At 40.1% G+C, this 23765-nt stretch overlaps 1 protein-coding gene across 1 annotated transcript in view; it reads left to right on the top strand.

The window, feature by feature from the left end:
- The window catches only part of PRKX (protein kinase X-linked), a 122250-nt gene that overhangs the window by 55894 nt on the left and 42591 nt on the right, over nucleotides 1-23765 (top strand). Inside the window, exons 2-3 of the mRNA XM_037899761.2 lie at nucleotides 4562-4730; nucleotides 14457-14720. Of these exons, the coding sequence (XP_037755689.1) occupies nucleotides 4562-4730; nucleotides 14457-14720 (433 nt within the window). The remainder of the gene's footprint in view (nucleotides 1-4561; nucleotides 4731-14456; nucleotides 14721-23765) is intronic.

The following is a 23765-nucleotide window of genomic DNA, read 5'->3' as shown; positions in this document are numbered from 1 at the left end:
AAAAAATAGCTAAATGAATCAGAAAAATATGTTAAGTATGTAAACACACAGAGAATACTTAATTATTTTTGAAAATGACCTGCATTCGTGGTGTGGAAGGTAAACTGGGGCTTCTAGCTCAGACAAAAGGCCAAAGGATTCTGCATTTTATTTTACCATTTGTTGCTGGTAAGCTGCACAGACAACTCAGTCCTTACCCCATAAAGGTTATTTTGCATTTGTAAGCAACTGTCTTCAGTGGGCCATTCCTGGGAGATCAGTGTAGTGCAAGTTCAGTTCAACTTGCTGATAGTACTGAAATATATAAATGAGCTTCCGTTTTGGTGCATGCACAAAACACGCATTTTGCTAATCACACAATTAGCCATTTTCTTATCAACTTGTGCTAGAATGAGTAAATGATTAGAAAACATTCATTATAATGATAGAGTTCAATCTATGTAGCTTAACAAAGGGAAGGCTAAGGAGTGTCTTTATTAGTGTATAAATATCTGCATGGGGAGCATATATTTAACAATGGGCTCTTCAGTCTAACCGAGATAGATAAACATGATCCAATGGCTTGAAGTCGATGTTAGACAAATTCAGACTGGAGATAAGGTGCAACTTTTTAATGGCGAGAATAATTAATCATTGGAACAGTTTACCAAGGGTCATTGTGGATTCTCCGTCACAGACAATTTTTAAATAAAGATTGCAATTTTTTTGTAAAAGGTATGCTCTAAGAATTATATCAGGGAAAATTTATGGCCTGTGTTACACAGGAGATCAGACTAATGATCAGTGGTCCTTCCGGTCTTGGAATTTGTCTCTATGAACTGTAGCTAGGCATGGAAGATTTTGGTTTTTGTTACTTTTTATAATTTTGATGGATAATATCAATTAGTTTTAAACATTTTTAAATTTTTGACTTAAATTCTCATGGTTGCAAGAAATTATTTTGTGGAGGTCATGCAGACAATGGGGAGGATTGGACTATAATTTAGTGACAGTGAGATTCAAAAAGTTAATTTGTTTGAACAGTTAAAAAAACTTTGTCAACATCACATGAACATAAGAACGGTCATAGTGGGTCATATCAACCGTCCATCTACCCCAGTATCCCAGTAGGTCTTCTGGCAGTGACTAGTGATGCTTCAGAGGAAATGAACGGAACACAGCAATTTTGAGTGATCCATCCCCTTGGGTTGTTTTTTGTGCTCTTAGTTTTTGTGTCCTTAGCTAGTTGCTATTCAGATTCTCTCTTGGCCTGCCTTAGTGTATTTTTACACTTGACTTGCTAGAGTTTATGCTCCTTTCTATTTTCCTCAGTAGAATTTGATTTCTACTTTTAAAAGAATGCTTTTTTTTGCTTCTAACCACCTCTTTTACTGTGCTGTTTAGCCATGGTAAGTTTTTTTGGTCTTTCTACTGTTTTTAGTTGGGGGTTCACATTTAGTTTGAGTCTGTATTATGGTCTTTTAAAATAGTCTCCATGCAGTTTGCAGACTTTTCACCCCGTGACTGTTCCTTTTAATGTCTGTTTAACTAGCTTCCTCATTTTTGTCTAGTTCCCCTTTTGAAGTTAAGTGCTAATACGGTGGTGGGCTTTTTTTTTTTTTTTTCCATTTTAATCTCTACAAGGATGTTAAATTTATTACGTTAGGACGGCTATTACTGAACAATTCACTTATGTTTACATCTTGTACGAGATCCTGCATTCCACTTAGGACTTAATCAAGAATTGCCTCTGCCTTTATGTGCTCCAGGACAAGCAGTCTAGAAACTTTCTCTGCATCCCTTCTTAAGGTGACACATACCAAGTCACTTATGAGGATAGTTGAAATCCCCCATTATTATTGCATGTTCAGCCTTTGTAGTCTCTCTAGTCTCCCTGAGCATTTCAGTCGCCACCCTGGTCAGGTGCTCGGTAATATATTTATACTGGTATAAGCTCACTGTTCAAGCATTGAATTTCTATCTATAGAGTCTATGGTAAAGTTTGATGCATTTAAGATTTTTACTTTGACTCTGCCTTCTTTCACATGTAGTGTCGCTCCTCCCACCAGCACAACCTACTCTCATTCCTATATATTTTGTACTCTGTTGTTAGTACGTCCCATTGATTATCCTCATTCTACCAAGTTTCCCTTGATGCCTGTTATATCAATATCCTCATTTAATGACAGGCACTCTAGTTTACCCTCTTAGTATTTAGACTTGTGGCAGTTGTATTTTGTCAATATTCAGTTGCTTGCCTTTATCTGTACGATTTAAATGGGACTCTTTTACATTTGACTGTTTCTCACTAGCTCCTACCTGTAGTTTACTAATGTCTTTCCTAACTTCTTTACTAGTCTATAATGAACTCATCCCTAAGGGATGTCTTCTCCTGAATCATGTGCTCCTACGCACCTTTCTGCTTTCCACCAGCCCTTACATCTTCTGCAGCCTTTTTAATTTTACATACACCAGCCATCTGTTTCCATTTTGGTTTAGGTGGAGTCCATCCTTCTTGTGTAGGTTCCTCTTTTCCCAAAAGTAAAAAGCCTTAAATCAAACTCTAATAAGTTCTCATGCAGTGTCTTTCTTTCTTTCCCTATCTCTTCATTTCAGTTATCGATGGAGATATTTAGTTATCAGTTTGTGCGTATATGGTATAATGGATGCTTGCCAACAAAAATCGAATCCTTGAATTCTAACTATAGCCTTATCTAAAGACGTGCCCATGCAAAAGCATGGCCTTTTCAAATTTTGGTACAGTGTATATAAATATTAATCAACAATTAGTATATTTGACAGGTAATACTCTGCAGCCATTCTTTGGTTTGAGGCAGCTTTGGGAAAAATGAATTTTGTCATTACTAATTTTAGTACGCTAGTTTGAAGTGTTAACATTAGTCATTTTGCCCTGTTCTGTCTTAATTTCTCCCGTAACTATAATTTGTCAAAGGGAGATTGGAGTTATGGAGAGAGGTTTGCAAGATTGGCATGTGACCTAATATTTTTGCAAATGCCTTTACCTTTTAACTTGATTTCTTTAAAATAATTTGCGGTGTTAAGATATTTACTTGTCATTTCACTTAGGTCCTCGGTTAACTTTAATTAGTCAATGCTGTAAAATGGTTGAACAGACAGTAGAAGCACAAGTATTGTGTAGTAATTATAACTTTACCTTCCTCTCATAAGCAAAGTAAAGCTCTTCATCTACGTACATTGGTGTTACGCAGTATTACAACAACATTCTTAGAAAAAATTATAAAGCTTAAGGTGTATTTGAAGTGTGTAATGGCAAAAAGATCTGTGGATGTAAATCACTTCATGATGGATTTACTTTTTATGCTATGAATTTTAATAAGGAAGTAATGGAAGGTATACAGTAAATAACAGAGGTCAATGGATGGCTGAAGTGCAGCCTATTTTGGAGGGTGTTTCTACAGGAGTCCTTCCTCCTCACCCCTGATTCATTGCTAGCATACACTGTCTGTAAAAGAGGACATGCCACTGAAAAGTTGGTCTTTTTTGGTGTGTGTGGTCTGGAGACACAAGACCACAGACAATTTAGTATTAAATCTGAGTTTGACCATGTTTTATATTTTACCTGGACTACGCAATTCTGCCAATGTTTTGAGATTTGATTTTCTCCTTTTTTTCTTTTACCCCTATTTTGTTTGTGTAAAACATATTTCATTTTATATACTTTTTCTAATATGCTAAAATGTAATGATGCTGAAAGGGAGAAACAAAGAAAAAATCACCTTTACTTGATGACATATCTAAAAACATTTATTTTCGTAGAATCATAGAAGCGTAGGTCTGGAAGAGGCCTCAATAGGATTTTGGAACAAAATATACAACTGAAGAGTTTATTTATACATATCAAGCAAGTTAGTTGAACTGATATTTGGGTGATAAGAAATTGCTTTGAAGATGTCATTAAATCTGTGAGGGGCGGGCTGTGTTGCAATTGCAAACAGAATCCCCAATCAGGGTCATGTGCCGTACCTGATGGAATGGAAGTAAGACAACAAGAAGGGTCTTGCTTTTAAATAAAATATGCATTATTACTTTCTTCTAACCCAAAATAAATACTGGTTTCTGAAATTTGGGAGAATTTTTCCACACGCGGTTATACCATATTTTAAATTCAGATTTAGTACTTCTTTTGTCTCATTTTATTTTTCATATCACTTTATTTATGTCCTTAATAGTATAGACCACCTTTTCTTGGCTCCCTTTAGTGCTTACCTTTCCCTTCTTCAGTTACCTACAGAAAACAAGACACTGAAGTAAATTGAAGTACTTCTACAAGCAAGGATGAGTGGATTTTAAACAGGCCAAGACTTCATTATCTTTATTATTATTTATTATTATTTCTTTTAAATTTGACTGTAAATCGATATTCTTAAGGAAACAATTGTTTGGGAAGAAGTAAAAAATAATACTGATAAGTTGGAATTCAGTTACCCCAGTTCAATGGGAAGGAACTGTTACTTTGACAAACTTATTGCATTTGTGCATTTCTTATATGTACAATCGTAGAAAAGTTTGGTTCATTTGACGTTTGTTGTTTAATTTTCAGGCACAGGTACTTTTGGGCGGGTTCATCTGGTGAAAGAAAAAATGGCTAAACGTTACTTTGCCCTGAAAGTAATGAGCATTCCGGATGTCATTCGGCTAAAACAAGAACAACATGTACACAATGAGAAGTCAGTCTTGAAAGAGGTCAATCACCCATTTCTGATCAGATTGTAAGTTTTCCTTCTGCCTTCACTTTTTCTTTGATGTGATTATTTTTTGGATCAGATATTCAGTAACAACAAACTTTAAATTGGCTTAAATAGTGTCCTTTAAGTCAGGAGTTCTCAACCTTTCTCTTTCTGAGGCCCCCGTCAACATGCTAGAAAACTCCAGGGCCCCCTGGGGAGGAGGGTCTCAGCACTCCAGGCCAGGGGTGGGAACTGTTGGGCATAGGTGTAGTTTGACTTCTGTTTTGCAGGGAGGGAGCAGCAAGGGCTGGTGGGGCTCTGGCCAACTCTGCACAGCAGGTACAGGGAGGGAGCACCACTTCCACCCCTGACTCACCTCAGCAGGCCACCCACATGTCTGGAGCTGTGTGCTGGTGGCTACTCCCCGAGGGCTCTGCTGGACCTGGAGCTGCCCAGGCAGCTCTGACCGGCTGCGTGAGCAGTCAAAGGGGGCTGGGAGCTGAGGAGCAGCCAAACACTGGGAACCAGCAGCAGACAGGGGAATGCCATGGCTGCCCACTACATGGAACCACCAGCCAGAGGAGCAGCTGCCCCACACCTCCTGGCTCCAACTTCCTGTCTAGGACCTGGATAGTGGGTGGGAGGGAGGGGCTGGGGGAGAGGAGGTGGTGTGGGGGGGGGGGGGGGTGAAGCTGCCTGCAGGATGGCCCCACTGTGGGTAAGACACTGTAGTTTGGGGGCCCAACATCCTTGTGTCCTCTCAATTCTGCCCATGGGCTCAAGGTTTCTGCCCGCGTTGGGGTTTCAGGCCGCATGTTTCTACTGTATTAATGGAGGGGTGCGGGGTCTGGGAGGGAGTTTGAGTGCAGGAGGTGGCTCTGGACTGGGGCAGTGAGTTGAGGTGCGGGAGGTGGTGCGAGGTGCAGGCTCTGGCTGGGAGGTGCTTACCACAGGTGGCTCCGGCTGCCGACACAGAAGGGCTCAGGCAGGCTGCCTGCCTGCCTGCCGTGACTCCACGCCGCTCCCGGAAGTGGCTGTAGCCAGCTGCTGCTGGCACGGATCTGTGCGCCCCTTGGGGGAAGGGAGTCAGCAGGTCTCCGAGCGACGCCTGCACCCTCAAGCACCGCCCCCACAGCGCCCAGTGGCTGGTTTCTGGCCAATGTGAACTGTGAGGATGGTGCTGGGGGTGGGGGCAATGCGCAAAGCCGCCTCTGCCCGCCCCACTCTGCCAGGGGCATGCAGAGACATGCCAGCAGCAGCTGGCTGCTTCCAGGAGCGCCCCGCAGTGTCTCAGGACTTTTAGCGGCCCGGAGGTCGTGAGGGAGCAGCGAAAGAGCCTGGTGGGCCGGACAGAAATGTTAGTTGGGCTCGATCCGGCCCAGAGGCCATATTTTACCCACCCCTGCTTTAAAGTATGAGGTTTACAAGCTGTTCCCATTGTATTGCATTTCCATTATCTGTGAAATTAGATGATTCTACCTTCTGGAGCATGTCAGCAGGGTCCACCCAGGGCTGTAACAGCACAACTCTTTAGAGCACTCTACAGTTTATGTCCCTTCAGTTTACATTGCCGCAGTAAGTTACTACACATCCAGTAGTAACTTCCTCAGAACAGGCATGGGATAGAAAAAATTTGCATTACTGCCTTTAATATACCTTTACTGTGGATAAAGCACATATGGGAGACTAAATTTGCCATCTTTCACAGCATAATGATTCTCACTGTTATTTTAAATTGATTTATGGACCTCAGGTCCTCCAGGAATAGTGCAAATACATAATGTCTGAATGATGGATTTTTGTTTAAACTGCAGGTTTGTAAAATCACATGTATAGCCAGGCTGCTCCCAGTGAGTGTACACATGAATGCAGCTGAAGTCCTCATTAATCCATATTTGTTTGCCATCCATATCTGCCTCTTTCTGAAAGCATAATATAATTCAGCATTGCTGTACTAATTCTACACACTTCCAGTCAAACTAGACCACTTCTTGGCTTCCTTTGATATATATGATGCGAGCAAAGCAATGAATCCAAATCAGGTGCAGGCGCTGACTGGAATTCTTTGAATCCATAAGCAGAACCAAAATTTAGTTTTCCAGAAACCAGGTCTGCTAGTGACATATGGGCTCAATTATTTACTTTTAAAAGCATTAGACATTTGAGGTCAAAGAGCATAATTTAAACATTCAGCCACTAATTGATCATGGATGATTGCAGCTGAAATAAGTCTCTCTTGCTTTTACACCAATACTCTTTGCTCTAGAGAAATTTTCAAACAGGGAAAAAATGATTCATTAAAGTGTTACAGCTGGCTCATTAGCATGGTGCGATGCCAGGACTTTTTGCGTCAGATGGAAAATAGGTGTGGCAGAGCTAATGCATCTGGTCTCTATGGGGTGAAATCAAACTTGTGCTACTATTAGCAGGTAAATTATTCTCTTCTGCTTTTAGAGAGGTTGGGGGAGCTAAAGTTTTAAAATGAGACTAGAAATGCTAATGGTGACTAGAGTTTGAGGAGCAGATGAGGATAGCGGACATTTTATTTAATAATTTAAAAAGCAGTTTGTACATTAAAATGTGTCCCTGTCTCTCTCTTCCCCCTCCCCCCTTGAATGTCACTTGTCTTAAAATGTATACTATGAGGTGAGGAGGTACTTGTATGTTCTTCCTTCTGGAATTCTGCACCATTGCACAATGCAGAATTCATGTTCCTTGCAGAATTTTATTTTTCTGCACAGAATTTGGTAATCCCTTTTCTCCCCCACCCCCAGCACTCCTGCCCATGGCTAGCATGGTCACTGGGACTCCTGCTGTCAGCCCCGAGCGTGATTATATTGTTGTTTTGACAAAGTATGCTGAATTTTGCAGAATTTTAAAATACCGTGTGCAGAATTCTTAATTTTTTGGCACAGAATTCCCCCAGCAGTAGTATGTTTGCACAGTGTCTAGAACAATAGGGACCTAATCTTGATTGGGATCTCTGAATGTTCCTGCAATATATAAAGTTAGTAGGAATATCCCATGGTAGTTTGGAGAGAGAATACACCAACCCTTGTACTAGGGCAGTGGTTCCCAAACTTGTTCCGCCGCTTGTGTAGGGAAAGCCCTTGGCGGGCTGGGCCGGTTTGTTTACCTGCTGTGTCCGCAGGTTCGGCCGATTGCAGCTCCCAGTGGCCACGGTTCGCTGCTCCAGGCCAATGGGGGCCACTGAAAGCGGTGGCCAGTACGTCCCTCGGCCCGCGCCACTTCCAGCAGCTCCCATTGGTCTGGAGAAGTGAACCACGGCCACTGGGAGCTGCGATCGGCTGAACCTGTGGGCACAGCAGACAAACAAACTGGCCTGGCCCGCCAGGGCCTTTCCCTGCACAAGTGGCGAAACAAGTTTGGGAGCCACTGTACTAGGGAACGAATGTGAGCAAATGTGTTTAACCATAGGGAGAGAGCAGAATTTGATCTTCTTCTCTCTTTTTAAAAAACAGGTAAAACTTACAGCCCTCACGTTCGTAATATGGTGGAATGGGATCTGAATATTGGTTATTTACACAAAATACATACTGTACAGTGACGACTGGCTGTATCATCTCTCAGATCCGAAATGTATTAGAACTTGGTGTGGATATACATTTAAATATGCTTCTTGAATAATCGTTCTCAGAAGCAAAATAATTTTTAGTAGCCAATTTAATTATGGAGAGAAAAATGGAGAGGGGTGTGTGTGTGTGCTTGTGCACATGCAAGATGTTTACTTGATGGATGAAAGAGGTGTGTTGAATGAAAAAGAATACCACATCTACTTTTGTTGTTCCTTCTTGTACCTGAATTCAGCTTGTAGAGTGTGTCTAAAGTTTCACCTGGATATGTACTTGAGTGCACAATTAACAATTTGTGCTTCTGAGTCTCCATTTACATGCTCAAATGTGACATTTGTTTAGGAAAAGCTTGTTTTATACTGTTGCAACAGCCAGACAGTGTAGTCTTGTATGCTACCTTCAGTGGGCATATTAAGATAAAAATTAATCTTATAGAAACAAAGATGTGTGCTAAGTGAATTTGACTGTAACTTTATGTATTTATGGCTTTCAGAAAAATAATTATTAGGAATAAAATTGAGCCCTATGTTTGATCATCCCATTAATATCAACTAGTTGCTTGGTTATAAGAATGCAGAATAGGAGTCTTAAGTTGGCCCAGTAACCGCAATAAGATCCAAGAGCTAACTTCATATTAAAATAGTGCATGTTGTCTTGGCCTCAGCTTTTGTAAGCCAATTAAGTTATTGATGCTGCATTCGTTTAAAGAAAAAATAACTTTTAAGTGAAAATAAACTTCTTTAAGTCTTATAGTATGTACTGTTTTTTCATAGTCAGTGGCACCTTAGTTTAAAAACTAATAAAGAACACTCCCAGCCTCACTAGTTTATGGATTAGTTGTTAGCACTTATTTTAATTTTTGCTAAATTATTTAAGAGATGCCTACAAAAAACAAACTGGTGTTCACATTCAGATCATCCCGGTCTTCCATTTTTGGCCACATTTTGCCTCACGTCACCAGTAATTTTTTTAAAGATGAGTTGTCTGGTTTGACGATTTCCTACTGCTGAGCTACTCTTCTTGTCTATATGGCTGCTGTTTTGCTTAATTTCTTAAAATTAGGGCTGTCAAGTGATTAAAAAAAATAATTGTGCGATTAATCGCACTGTTAAAAAAAATAGAATACCATTTATTTAAATATTTGTGGATGTTTTCTACATATTCATATTATACTGATTTCAGTTACAACACAGAATACAAAGTGTATGATGCTCACTTTATATTTTTGATTACAAATATTATCACTGTAAAAAACAAAAGAAATAGTATTTTTCAATTCCCCTAATACAATACTGTAATGCAATCACTTTATCATGAAAGTTGAACTTATAAATGTAGAATTATGTACAAAAAACCTGCAATAAAAATAAAACAATATAAATCTTTAGAGCCTACAAGTCCAATCAGTCCTACTTCTTGTTCAGCCAATCGCTAAGAGAAACAAGTTTTGTTTACATTTGCAGAAGATAATGCTTCCTGATTCTTGTTTATAATGTCACCTGAAAGTCAGAACAGGCATTTGCATGGCACTGTTGTAGCCGGCATCGCAAGATATTTACATGCCAGATGCTCTAATGACTCATATATCCCTTGATGCTTCAACCACCATTCCAGAGGACATGCATCCATGCAGATGACGGGTTCTGCTCGATAACTATCAAAAGCAGTGTGAACCGAGGCATGTTCATTTTCATCATCTGAGTCAGATGCCACTAGCAGAAGGGTGATTTTCTTTTTTGGTGGTTCGGGTTCTATAGCTTCCACATCAGAATGTTGCTCTTTTAAGACTTCTGAAAGCATGCTCCACACCTCATCCCTCTCAGATTTTGGAAGGCACTTCAGATTCTTAAATCTTGAGTTGAGTGCAGTTGCTGTCTTTAGAAATTTCACATTGGTACCTTCTTTGCATTTTGTCAAATTTGCAGTAAAAGTGTTGTTAAAACGAACAACATGTGCTGGGTCATCATCCGAGACTGCTATAACATGAAATATATGGCAGAATGCGGGTAAAATAGAGCAGGGAACATGCAATTCTTCCCCAAGAAGTTCAGTCACAAATTTAATTAACGCATTATTTTTTTTAACTGGTGTCATCATGTTGGATCATATTAAAGTAGTTCTGTATTAAAACCACAAATGAGTTTGATTCCCCATAGTTTAAATTCTAGGGTATTACTAATTAAGAGGTCTCTTGGTTTTTGGTACTGTTTCTCTTCCCTCTATGTGTGAAACTTGCAAGCTGCTAATTGTGTTAGTACATTCTAAGTCAGAGTCTGTTCTCAAAGCAATTCTTTGTAACAACTACTACTCACACAGAGAGAGACTCAAAGCAATACTCTGTAACAACAGAAACAGCACCCAGAGACTCCCTACCCTTTTGTTGTATTCATCTCACTTTGTTAACAATTGTGATTAAAATAGAGATAGAGGATGTATGTGGATGGATGCTTGGTGTGGATAATAACTGAATGATAAGGGAGGTGCCAGCCTAAGAATCCAGTGTCCATCGGCTGAAGAAAGCATCAAGTGGAAATAACCAGAGGACCTCTGGAGGGCAGACTGGAATCCACCCAACAGCCTCAAGGATGGGAGAACCAAAGAAGAAGATAACATCTGGCAGCACGAAGCCGTCAGGAATGTGCTGTCTGCTGATAGATTCAGCAACAGCATGATGAAGCAATTCCCATAGACTGGCATAGGAAGAAATTCCTATAAAAATGGACTCTAGAAATTGAGACTTTTGTGGTCTGATTCTGCAAATCAACTTCCAGGAGCATCAGATGAGCATCTGACAAGACCCTGTTCCCTCCTCATGTCCAGGCCACCTGGCCAGTGGCTTAGCATGAGCAACTCTAAAGGCTGGTAAATATGATAACAACTTTGCAGAACCTGTGTGTGTGAATGAATGAATGAATGAATGTGTGAATAAATATGAAATTGAATGGAATGTTATAGCTATAACTAAATGCTTACTATGATTCTTTCTGTATTCACAATAAATGTGGTATTTTGCCTTTTCCCCTCTAATAAGATCCTGCTGGTTTTTATTTTATTGGTATAACAATCAGCATGGAAGCATGTTCTCTGGAACGATGGCTGAAGCATGAAGAGTCATATGAATCTTTAGCACATCTGGCACGTAAATATCTGGCACCGCCAGCAACAACAGTGCCATGCGAACGCCTGTTCTCACTTCCAGGTGACGTAATTAAGAAGTGGGCTGCATTGTTTCCTGTAAATGTAAACAAACTTGTTTCTCTAAGCAATTGGCTGAACAAGAAGTAAGACTGAGTGGACTTGTAGGCTACAAAGTTTTGTTTTCTTTTTGAGTGCAGTTATGTAACCAAAACCCTCCTACATTTGTAAGTTGTTCTTTCATGAGAAAGAGATTGCACTACAGTACTTGTATGAGGTGAATTGAAAGATACTATTTCTTTTGTTTATCGTTTTTTCAGTGCAAATCTTTGTAATCAAATAATATGAAGTGATCACTGTACACGTTGTATTCTGAGTTGTAATTGAAATTGATGTATTTGAAATTGTAGAAAAACATCCAAAATATTAAACAATAGAATATCAATTGAAATTTATTAAACCGTGTGATTAAATTTTTTTGAGTTAATCGAGTGAGTTAACAGCGAATAATTGACAGCCCTGTTTAAAATGAATCTCTCAACTCCGGACTATACATGTTTGACTTATTCAGCATGTTCCATAGCACAATTCTTCTTTGACTGGTTGTGGAAAGGGTTTATCAGAGATTTTTATTGGTAGAACAATGGCATTAGGATTTACTTTGTTTAGGAGAAAAGATGTCAATGGCAGCCCTTCACATCCTTGTTTGAAAAAGACATTAACATCATCAAGCATGGCCCAGAGTTCTGTGCCCTGTTCCCCCAGGCTAACCTGTGCTGGGGCTGAGAATTGGGAGCTGTACTGGTTTAGTTCTCATTGTCTCAATTTTTCCTTCTGCTAGGCTTTCTCAGGTTCCTTTGTCAGGGAATGAAGCCTTACTTTGCTCAAGTCTCCCACAGACTTAGGAAGAACCAGTTGAGCTACTATCCTACTCTTCCTGGGGCTCCCGCAGCCTGTCTGAAAATCAGATGTAATGGAGCAGCAAAAGCTATTTTTTTTAGAGTTAAATTAGAATATTTATGACAGGAGAATACCCTTTTCACATAACTGAAATGTTTTTTCCCATAGGGAATAATGAAATGAGGGCTTCTTTGCTGCCTGTCTAGAAGGAATTTGTCAATTTTACTTTCTGCCTGTGAATTTGACAAAAGCTCTTTTTTTTCTTGGAGGGCTGGTGTGGTGGTGCACCCTGGTTCTGCCTCTTAGCCCTCCACTCCTTGTGCGCCCTCCTCCTTCTCCCCCCCCCGCCCACTTCCCCTCCCCAGTTTTAAAGCCAGGGAGGCTGAGTGCCCAAGCTCTCTGCCTCTCTGGCCCCGGAGCTAGGGTGTGGAGGCTAAGAGGCGGAGCTGTCTCTGAATTTTTTTGTGGTAGGGATCTCCATTTTCCAGCCAACTCTGCTTTTCTCCCCCTTTCCCTACAATGCAGTGGGCAGGGGGTAGGGTGGTGTTGATGCAGCAGAAGCAGTAAGGGAATGATTCTGTTTAGAAATTGCAGGATGTGTCTCAGAACACATGTTCAGTTGATACTCCAATACAAACTTTCTTCTTAACACATTTGCTCTTTAGGCCCACAGGTTGGATGCCAGTATGGTATTTGGTCTGCTCACTATGGGTGGAAACAAATGTATCTTCACTTTCTAGGATATGCTAGATAATGATCTTGTGTTCAGTACAAAACTTTTTGTGAGACAGTATTTCTAATTTATACTTGCTATTTTATTAATTATTACTACCTTTAGTCTAATGCCATGAGCCCATGATTGAGGAGTGTGGCCCCATTGTGCTAAGCATGCTTATGTATGTATGTGAGACACACAAATGTACACAAACTCTCTGTCTCTCGGCCTTTATTATTAGTTGTTGACTTGTACTTAATAGTACCAGCATGTTTTGATCAACCTCTCTCTTCCTTCTGACTTAAATGAGCTGGAATGTATTTCCTCATGTTGCATAGCTTGTTTTTGACTGCTGGGTGTAGTAGTACTACTGAAAAAGCAGTATTTCTCAATTGAAAGAGGAAAGAGTATCGGTAGGATGGGTGTATTTATTGTCAGATTAATATTTGGGAGTAGATGTTTCTTTATAGTAGTGCTTAGAGGCCCTAGTCAAGACTGAGGGTCTCGTTAAAGCTAGTCCCTTTGTCATTGGTGCAGCAGCTACCAACATCCACATCATAATTTTGTTGTGCAAGTCAGGATGGTCTTATGGTTAAGTCATAGGACTGGGTGTCAAAAGATGTGAGTTCTGTTTCTGGCTATGCCACAAACTTCTGGCAAGACACTAAAGTTCTCTTCCCAACTTTCCCTAAAGTTAAAATTAGGACGATAATCCTTTACTAGCTCACATTCCAGTTTGTGAAATATCCTTTTGAGAACCTTGAATGGAAGACACTATAGAAGTGCAAGATGATGAGATATGAAACTTCTATTAAGACATGACTTAAATAATGAAAAAAATGGTTTGACTATAGTGTATTTTTCTTCATTTAGACACTTTGTCATAAGCAGTTTTCCAAATTTAGATCACTGTTTATTTTTCATTTGGGCTGCACTATGTTGAATACAATATAGGAACACAGGAATTGTCCTGATAAAGATAAAGAACAGTGGCTCACTGTATCTATAATAGTGGCCAGTATCAGATGCTTCAGAGGAATGCACAAGAACCCCTATGACAGACAATTATGGGGAAAACCTACCTACAAAGTGAAGCTTTATTTCTAAGCTTGGCCAGTTAGTTGTTGGCTTGTGCCCTAAAGAGTGAAAGTTTATATCTTGTCTAAGGCAGGGGTGGGTGTCTCTCCCCTACCTGATTTAACTCTGGGAAATCTTATCCATATACCAGTCCAAATGCACCTAAAAATCCTACTGAGCTCTTGGTCTTGGAGATATCTTGTGCAATGAAATCCACAAGTTAACTATGCATTATTTTAGAACACTTCTTTCCTTGAGACTATGGAACAACACCATTTTACAGAATATCTTATTTGTTTAACAAATGATTTATTGGCTCAATATTTAATAAAGACTTTTTTGTTACAGATTTTGGACCTATCATGATGAACGCTTTTTATACATGTTAATGGAATATGTACCTGGAGGAGAACTTTTTAGTTATCTGCGCAACATGGGGCGTTTCAACAACAGCACAGGACTGTTTTACTCTGCAGAGATTATTTGTGCAATAGAATATTTGCACTCCAAAGAAATCGTTTACAGAGACTTAAAACCTGAAAATATATTATTAGATAAAGAAGGGCATATCAAGCTTACAGATTTTGGATTTGCTAAAAAGCTGGTGGATAGGTAAGACTTTTTAAAATCACACTTAAAAAGTAAAACATAAGTTTGGGTGAGAAGTAATGTTTACTTTCAGTGCTCAGTTTTGCATTCACTCTTAGCGTTGTTGACATTTAAGAGAACCACATTACACCCTTACTACCAGGAGGAAAGTAATACTGAAACAAACTACTGTACAGTAGATAGTATTCAGCAATATTTATAGCAAGTAGCTCCACTGTGGCTAAGGAATCGCTTTCTACAAAACATTATAGATGTTTTTGTGCACTTGATATTTCATACTTGCACTGCAAAACGCCAAGTGACTCATGTGAAATGAGCAAACCTTAATATATGAACATCAGTGTTAAAATGTGATATTAATCGTTCAGATTTAGAAGTAAAAGTTGTTTAACTTTGGAATGCATTATAATTTATTTTCTTGTTACCGTTACATTTTGAGAGACTTTTTGAAAGTAGAGGGGTCAGAGTGCATTTCAGTTTGGTAAATTTGGTAATTCATTAGCATATTGTATTATTGAAATACAATTATGAAAAAACTTAGACTGAAGGCATAATGACAGTTTCACTGAAAAATCTTATGGCCCATACCGTCTCCCCTGTAGATATGCTGCTGTATATGTTTTGTGAAACACATCTATTGCCTTTCTCTGGTAGAAAGGGGTATTTGTTTGATCATGTAAGGGTGAAGTCTGAATAGTGTATCTTGTATCTCTTGGTCTATCCATAAACCTTGGAAAGATGGTAATGGGCACAGTGTAAAAGAATATATTTAGGTGTTATCTGGGAGGAAAGGGGAGGTGGTTGTTAGCATGTGAGGATGAATTTAAGAAGGAACAACTTAAACTGAATATTAGAGAAAAATCCCTGACAATGAGGACTCTGTTGGCCTGCAGGGTAAGGGAAACCCCATTTGATTTGGATGCTAAAAACTAGACTGGATCATATACTAATGCTAACAATATTACACAAACTTGATGAGAGATTATGCTGATCTCTATGATCACTTTTGTTCTACTTTAGCATATGTGGGGATTTTACAAAGGGGACCCAAATGGAAGTGGCTCAGCTGCAGCTACCCTAACATATACCTTAAAGTGACAAAAACAGAACATGGCAGGCTGAATCATAACAGCAAGGTCACTTGGGAAACAAACTTTTGCTTGCATCTTTCCAATCCTGTGCTGACTAAAGATGAAGCTGGTTGGGCATAACCTCAGTTGACTGGTGTTCTGTTATTTATAAAAGATTCTGCCAACTCTTGTGAACACCTAAAACACATTGAGGCTAAAGATCAATTGAAAAATGCCAAAGATCAAATATGTGTTTAATTCTGTCTTAATTCAGTTAAAGCTGGGCATATATGAAATCTAGTAGCTCTTGTTTTTAAAACATGAATGAATCTCATGTGTTGAGGTTGTCCTGAAATAGAAAAGGTTCTTAAACATTGGAGGTCAGGTTTGTGATAAAGTGAGGTTAATTTTAATTTCTGAGCACCACATTTCACTGGATTGTCTGGATTTGTTTTACATTAATAATATAGAAATGATTGCTCCTTTCCTGCATGAATAAATTTAACTTAAACATTGTTTTGAATGGAAGATCTTTAATGACTGTCTTAATAGACATTATGGAGACAGTACCTGATTTACACAAGTGATTATAAGCTGGTGGCGATTCTTATTTCAGAAATTCATAAAACTTCAATTCACTGAATTCTGTTAACTAACAAGAAACAAACCTTTATTGCATGTAGTAAATTATTTGGAACTATTGTATTTGGCACTAATTCCCATGATTTTGTTTTTAAATGTAGATACTGCCACTTAGTGACTGATCTAAATTTGGTGTTTGGGGAGGTTAAGTATAATGGGTATAACTCAGCATCAACAGTGTGACTGAACAATATACATTGATTTTAGCAATTCAAAATCCAGGACAAAGGGAAAGTGGGTTAATTTAAATATATTCTGTAATATTATACTGTAATACCTCTCCTGTATTTTGTATACTGTTTACATTTTCTGTCCTATTTCAGAAAAGTAGATGATAAGATTATAGTCTGGCACCTCGCATTAGGTTGGACTTGAGTATGGTAGAATGGTGTGTAATTTATAGCTACTCCAACTGTAAAAGAGATAAGGAGAGTAATAAAAAGTACGCTCTTCAGCAATGGGGATGGTATTTACCAGCCACAAATAGTAATTTATCAAACCCATGCTGCTAGTTGTAATCTCCTTCTGGTGGTTAAATATTATTCTCCCTTCGTATTATTGTGAACTTAAAATGACTACAATTTCTTTTACTATATATCAGGGGTGGGCAAACTATGGCCCACGGGCTGGATCTGGCCCGACAGGGCTTTGGATACGGCCTGTGGGATTACCAGCCCTGCGCTGCTCCTGGAAGTGGCTGGCACCGCAGCCCGTGGGGGGGGGAGAAGGCTCTGTGCACTGCCCTCGCCTGCAGGAACCGCCCCCTGCAGCTCCCATTGGCTGGGAATGGGGAACTGCGGCTAATGGGAGCTTCGGGGGAGGTACCTGCAGACATGGGCAGCGCGTGGAGCCCTCTGCCCCCCCCCACCCGCCGGGGCTGCAGGGACATGGTGCCGGCAGCTTCCGGGAGCAGTGAGGGGCCAGGGCAGGCAGGGAGCCTGCCTTAGCCCCACTGCGCGCCACAGCCACCCCAGAGCCATTCAAGGTAAGCGGCGCCAGGCCAGAGCCTGCACCCCAATCCCTCCTGCACTCTGCACCCCAACCCTATGCCTTGAGCCCCCTACCACACCTCTCCTGTACCCCTGCCCTGAGCCCCTTCCCACACCCCAGCCCCCTGCCCTGAGCCCCTTCTCGCACACCGCACTCCCTCTCGCACCCCAACCCCCTGTCCTGAGCCCCGCCACACCCCTCCCGGACCCCAACTCCCTGCCGTGAGCCCCCATTGCACCCTTCCTGCACCCCAACCCCCTGACCTGAGCCTCCTGCCACACCCCTCCTGCACCCCAACCCCTTGCCCTCAGCCCCTTCCTGCACACTGCACCCCCTAGCACACCCCAACCCCAGCCCTACATTCATGGCCCTGCATGAAATTTCCCCACCCAGATACGGCCCTCCTGCCAAAATGTTTGCCCACCACTGCTATATATTAGTGTGCATCTATAAAACCAGAGCTATCGTAACACAATTGATTGCAGAGAAGTAGTGGCTTTATAGCTATAATGTATTATTGTGCATCTATAAAAAGGGAGAGCTTTCCTAATACAATTGCAGAGAAGTAGTGGCTATATAGCTATAATATTTTAAATTTATAGAGCACTTACCCCAAGGTAGGAGCTGTACAAAAATATAAATACAACAATTCAAAACTCTGAAAACTAACACAGCTGCTACAAAGAAACTGCCCAGGCCAGGTTATACATCAAAGCAGAAGTACCTCAAGATTATCTGTGTTGTTTCTCTCTTCCCTCAAAAAGGAATTAAATAGAATTATACCATTCCTAGTGCTTGTACCCTGGCCTTTAGATTATTCTGTTACTTACATTGACATCTTTCTAAGGATTAGAATGCCTTATAAAACATGACAAGCTTGTGTATCACTGGTTCACACTTCATAATGTTTGCATGTAAAGATTATTCCCTTTCAAAAGTGGCAAAAATGTCAATTTATTGATATTTCCTCTTAAACGCCTGAAGTAAATTGCTGTCAAAGTATTCTAAAAAAGGAGTAATTAAGATTAATGGTTCAGGAGGGTATTGTTTGAGCATGAAATGTGACTGATTTCTCACTCTTCTGTTCCCTTTAGTTTGTGGGTTACTTCATTTTTTTTTTTCCCCCCGTTATTCCTACTTTTGGCCGAATGCGTTGGCTGCCACAGGCCAGGTAGTGACAAGCCCATGTGCAGCATACAGAAGATAAATGAGCCCACACAGAGTTCCGCACCGTGCCTTGGTTTAAACAGTTGTAGTTTCTGATGAACACAAGGTCTGCTGCTTTGGTAAGCCCAAAAGGGTGGAGAATGTCATCCCAGGAAATAACAAGAAGACGTGGGCCAGGTTAAACCCTCCCAAATCCTCTCACTGATTGTCTGGTCACAATGTGTAAGGGAGCAAATTGCGCCAGTCTCCGTGATTGCGCAATCTGCACTGTCCTTCCTGTACGCATAGCTTCTCGGGTCTACCTGAGCTTTCCATGGAGCGAGCCAGCTCCATATTACGCTTTTGCCCTAAAATAGTAATTTTTCAGTCTGTGAATGATAAGGTGGTGGTTTCTGGCAGATAAGATTTTTCTTTAGTTTTCTATTCTCTCCTGCCTCTTTTCTCCAACCCTCCTTAGAAAACAAGGAGCTGTCTCTTTTCTGCTTCTCTTATGTTTACTTGTCTTCTTTTCTTCCTTCTCTATCACTCACTGTTTTCTTCCAATTTTCCGCTTCATGTGGGTGGCTTCCTCCAAAGTAGTGTGTCCTCACTTAACTTCCTGATTATCTTTTTTTCGCTCTTGTTCTCTCACCCGGGACTAAACGTACTTTTGAGCTTAAGTGCCTAGACATCAACAGGCATGTGATTAGGAACATATATTCCAATTACCTCAAAAGCAAGAGTGGGAAAATGGGAAGAGATAAAAGGAGAAGAGAGGAAGATACAGAAGCATCAGCAATAGCCTGAAGAAGAGAATGAGCATATAAAAGTCCCATATTGGTTTTAATTTCATTCATGTGTGGTTTTTAGTGGACAAAACACCTATTTTAAGCTATTACTTCTGTACACCATTTTCCTATTTCTCTTGCTGTCTCACTGTTTTCTGTACTGCTCTCCCTCAGATGCCTTCACTGAAAACATGGAGAAAATGAGCTTAAGTTTTGGAAAAGACTGCTAATACTCCATCCAATGCAGGGTTTCACTCAAGATTTTAAGAAATGGCTTTGGAACAAGCCATCACAACATTTCAAGGTGTAGGGAAATGTTTTACATGGTAGAAATTTTAGATAATTTAGCTATTGGTTTCCTTCTAGTGTTTTAACCTCAGTTAAAGGTGGGGAAAGCGTTCAGGGAAGTCAAGGTACTTCAGTTAGTGTGGTGAAGTCAGCATCATTAAAGTTTTTGGAGTATTCTTGCTCCAGCACAAGAGATGTTTAATCCCAAGCCACAACTGGCCCATAGAATGTGATTTATTTGAGCAGACCTTTTGTAACAACTTTAATTTCCAATACTGTTTGAAACCGGTGAAAATAATATTAATACTACTAAGATGTTTTTGGAGACACCCACACAATACTTCTGTGCAAAATTAAGTTATTATTTTGTGGATTACAATTAGCAGTTTGTTTCTCAGTTGGTGGAAGCACCACAATAAGAATAATGTATCTGCCTGAGTTGAAGTGAAGGATATGTTTAATATATCTCAATCATTATTGTTTGCACATACCTTGATCCTGCTACAAATGCAGACCAATGAAATTCTGCATGGACATGATTTGCCTGTGCAGAACAGTTATAACCCAGGACCCCAATCAAACTTCCATTTAAATCAATGGATAGATTCCCATTGACTTCATCATGAAATTAATTGAATTCTAAATTCATTGGGTTAGGGACTAGTATTCTACCTATCTGTAAAGTGCTCTTGCTCTCTCACTGTAGAAATGAGTGTCTTACAGGGCAAAGTATATAAGAGCTGGGGATAATGCATTGTCAGCTGAGGGAATCTAGGTATGGAATGAACTTCCAAAGGACATTCCTGACCATCTTCAGGAAACACTATTAAATTCTTTTTGAAGGGTTTGAAAAATCCTTTACGCTGTTGCAAGAATGATACTAACAATATAGATACCCCACCTAGGCACCCGACCCTCCCTCCCCCCCAAAAATAAAATAAGCCAAACCCCTTCCTCCTATACAGCCCCACCCAAGTAAACCTTGACGTCCACTGAGGACTTGGCTATTCCTCTGTTGACTTACAGTAAAGACATTCGGATACTACGGTGATGGGAGCCAGCATAAAACCCTACAATCTTAATTATCTAATATTTTGACTTGTTTAGTTATAGTTAGGGCTGTCAATTAATTGCAGTTTAAATCACACTGTTAAACAATAGAATACCAATTGAAATGTATTAAATATTTTTGGATGTTCTTCTACATTTTCAAATATATTCATTTCAATTACAACACAGAATAAGAAGTGTACACTGCTCACTTTATTATTTTTATTACAAATATTTGCACTGTAAAAAACAAAAGAAATAGTATTTTTCAATTCACCTCATACACGTACTCTAGTACAATCTCTTTATTGTGAAAGTGCAACTTACAAATGCAGATTTTTTTGTTAAATAACTGCACTCAAAACAAAACAATGCAAAATCTTAGCCTACAAGTCCATTCAGTCCTCCTACTTATACAGTCAGTCGCTAAAACAAACAAGTTTATTTACATTTACAGAAGATAGTACTGCCCACTCCTTATTTATAATGTCACCAGAAAGTTAGAAAAGGCATTCACATGGGACTTTTGTAGCCGGCATTGCATGGTATTTACGAGCCAGATATGCTAAACATTTGTATGCCCCTTCATGCTTCGGCCACCATTCCAGAGTACACTTTTCCATGCTGATGATGCTCATTAAAGAAATAATGTGTTAATTATATTTGTGACTAACTTAGGGGAGAATTGGAGGAGAATTGTATGTCTCTGGCTCTCTCTTATGCGCATTCTGCCACATATTTCATGTTACAGCAGTCTCAGATGATGACTCAGCACATATTGTTCATTTTAAGAACACTTTCGCTGCACATTTGACAAAATGTAAAGAAGGGTTTTACGTTTTTACCAATGTGAGATTTCTAAAGATAGCAATAGCACTTGCCCCAAGGTTTAAGAATCTGAAGTGCCTTCCAAAATCTGAGGGATGAGATGTCGAGCATGGTTTCAGAAGTATTAAAAGAGCAACACTCTTATGCGAAAACTACAGAACCCGAACCACCAAAAAAGAAAATCAACCTTTTGCTGGTGACATCTGACTCAGATGATGAAAATGAACATGCGTTGATCTGCGCTGCTTTGGATTGTTATACAGCAGAACCCATCAGCAGCATGGACATATGTCCTCTGGAATTGTGGTTGAAGCATGAAGGGACATACAAATGTTTAGCGCATCTGGCATGTAAATATCTTGCATCGCCAGCTACAACAGTGCCATGCGAAAACCAGTTCTTACTTTTAGGTGACGTGAACAAGAAGCAGGCAGCATTATCTCCTGCAAATGTAAACAAACTTATTTGTCTGAGCGATTGGCTGAACAAGAAATAGGACTGAATGGACCTGTAGGCTCTAAAGTTTTACATTTGTTTTATTTTTGAATGCAGTTATTTTTTGTACATAATTCTATATTTGTAAGTTCAACTTTCATGATCGAGGTTGCACTACAGTACTTGTGTTAGGTGAATTGAAAAATACTATTTCTTTTGTTTTTAACAGTGCAAATATTTGTAATAAAAAAAATAAATGTCAAGTGAGCCCTGTACGCTTCGTATTCTGTTATAATTGAAATCAATATATTTGAAAATGTGGAAAACATCCAAAAATATTTAAATAAATGGTATTCTATTAACAGTGCGTTTAATTGTGATTTTTTTTTTTAATCACTTGTCAGCCCTAGTTCTAGTTGAATACATTTTGCTTGGACAAGCTGGGCAAAGCCTTTTCTGATAGCTTAAAGTTTTAAGAACAAGACTAGATGCACATTGTTATGAAAATACAGCTGCAATCAATATTCCATCTAATTTTTTATATCCGTGTGCAGAATTAATTTTATGTGCACCAATAGGGAGGTGATGTGTGGCGGGGGTGGGGCTGAGGGCTTTGGAGTGTGGGTGGGGGCTCAGGGCTGGGGCAGAGGGTTGCGGTGTGTGTGGGGTGTTGAGGGCTCTGGCTGGAGGTGCTGGCTCTGGCGTAGGGTTGGGGATTAGGGGGTTGGGATGCAGGAGGGGGCTCGGGTGGGGCAGAGGGTTGCAGGGTCAGGGGGTGAGTGTTTTGGCTACGAGTGCAGGCTCTGGGGCAGGGTTTGGGGTGCAGGCTGCCCCGGGGCTGTGGTAGGGAGAGAGGATTCCCCCCAACCCTCTCTTGCCACGGTAGCCCAGGGCTGGGGGAGAGACACCACTTTCTCTGTCTTCTCTTCCCAAACCTCCCCCCCGACCCCCCTGCCATGGCAGCTCCGGGGCTGGGGGGGAGAGAGAAAGAGGTGCCTCTCCCCCAGCCCTGGGCTACTGGGGTAAGAGAGGGTTGGGGGGAATCCTCTCTCCCTACCACAGCCCCGGGGCAAGCCTGCGGGGCCCCTGATAGCCTGCTGCGCCACTGCACAGCTTAGTGGGAATTTAAGCTACAATCCTACACAAGACAATTTCCATACCCTTCGGTTTCCTGCTTTATTTTAATTCCTACCTTGTGAACCTAAGATATAAAAAATCTTGTAGTGTTTTAAAATAATTTGTCTACTCCGTTAAAGATTAATTGCCTTTCTGCTTCAGTTATATTTTCAGAGAAAATAGAAGCATGCAGCCAATAAATATTCTGTAAGGCTGGTCACTTTTCCCAGAACTTTTGTATGAGGGAGGGACTTGCCATTTATGAACTTGGTGAACTTTATTATTGATCTCAGCAGAGCAACTTGATTTTTTTTAAAAAACATTATCGAATTATTTACATTCCTGAAACATGGAATGAATGTATTTTATAAATCTAAAAAAATAAAAAGGTAAAAGCACAAGTATATCCAGGAGAATGCCGTGTGAGAAAAATAGATACACTAATGATTCCAGTGTGACGAAGAGTTAACACACTCGCCTGCAAATGTGTGTGGGCAATCAGTTAACATAAGTAGTTTGTGATAAAATTAGCAGTCAAAACAGGTGGCCTGTTGGGTAGTAGTAAAACCCAATAGTCCTGTTTGACCAGGTACTCTCTAATTATATTTCCCTACACTTGTCATTTTCCTTTTGCAAGTTGAGTAATTTTATCCATTACTAAACTGTCAAGTAGTTAAGGAAACAGCTCATTTTAA

Source organism: Chelonia mydas, chromosome 1, assembly GCF_015237465.2.
Source record: "Chelonia mydas isolate rCheMyd1 chromosome 1, rCheMyd1.pri.v2, whole genome shotgun sequence".
Taxonomy (NCBI): domain Eukaryota; kingdom Metazoa; phylum Chordata; order Testudines; family Cheloniidae; genus Chelonia; species Chelonia mydas.
The sequence above is the reverse complement of the archived record's forward strand: the minus strand, read 5'-3'. Positions and strand labels throughout refer to the sequence as shown.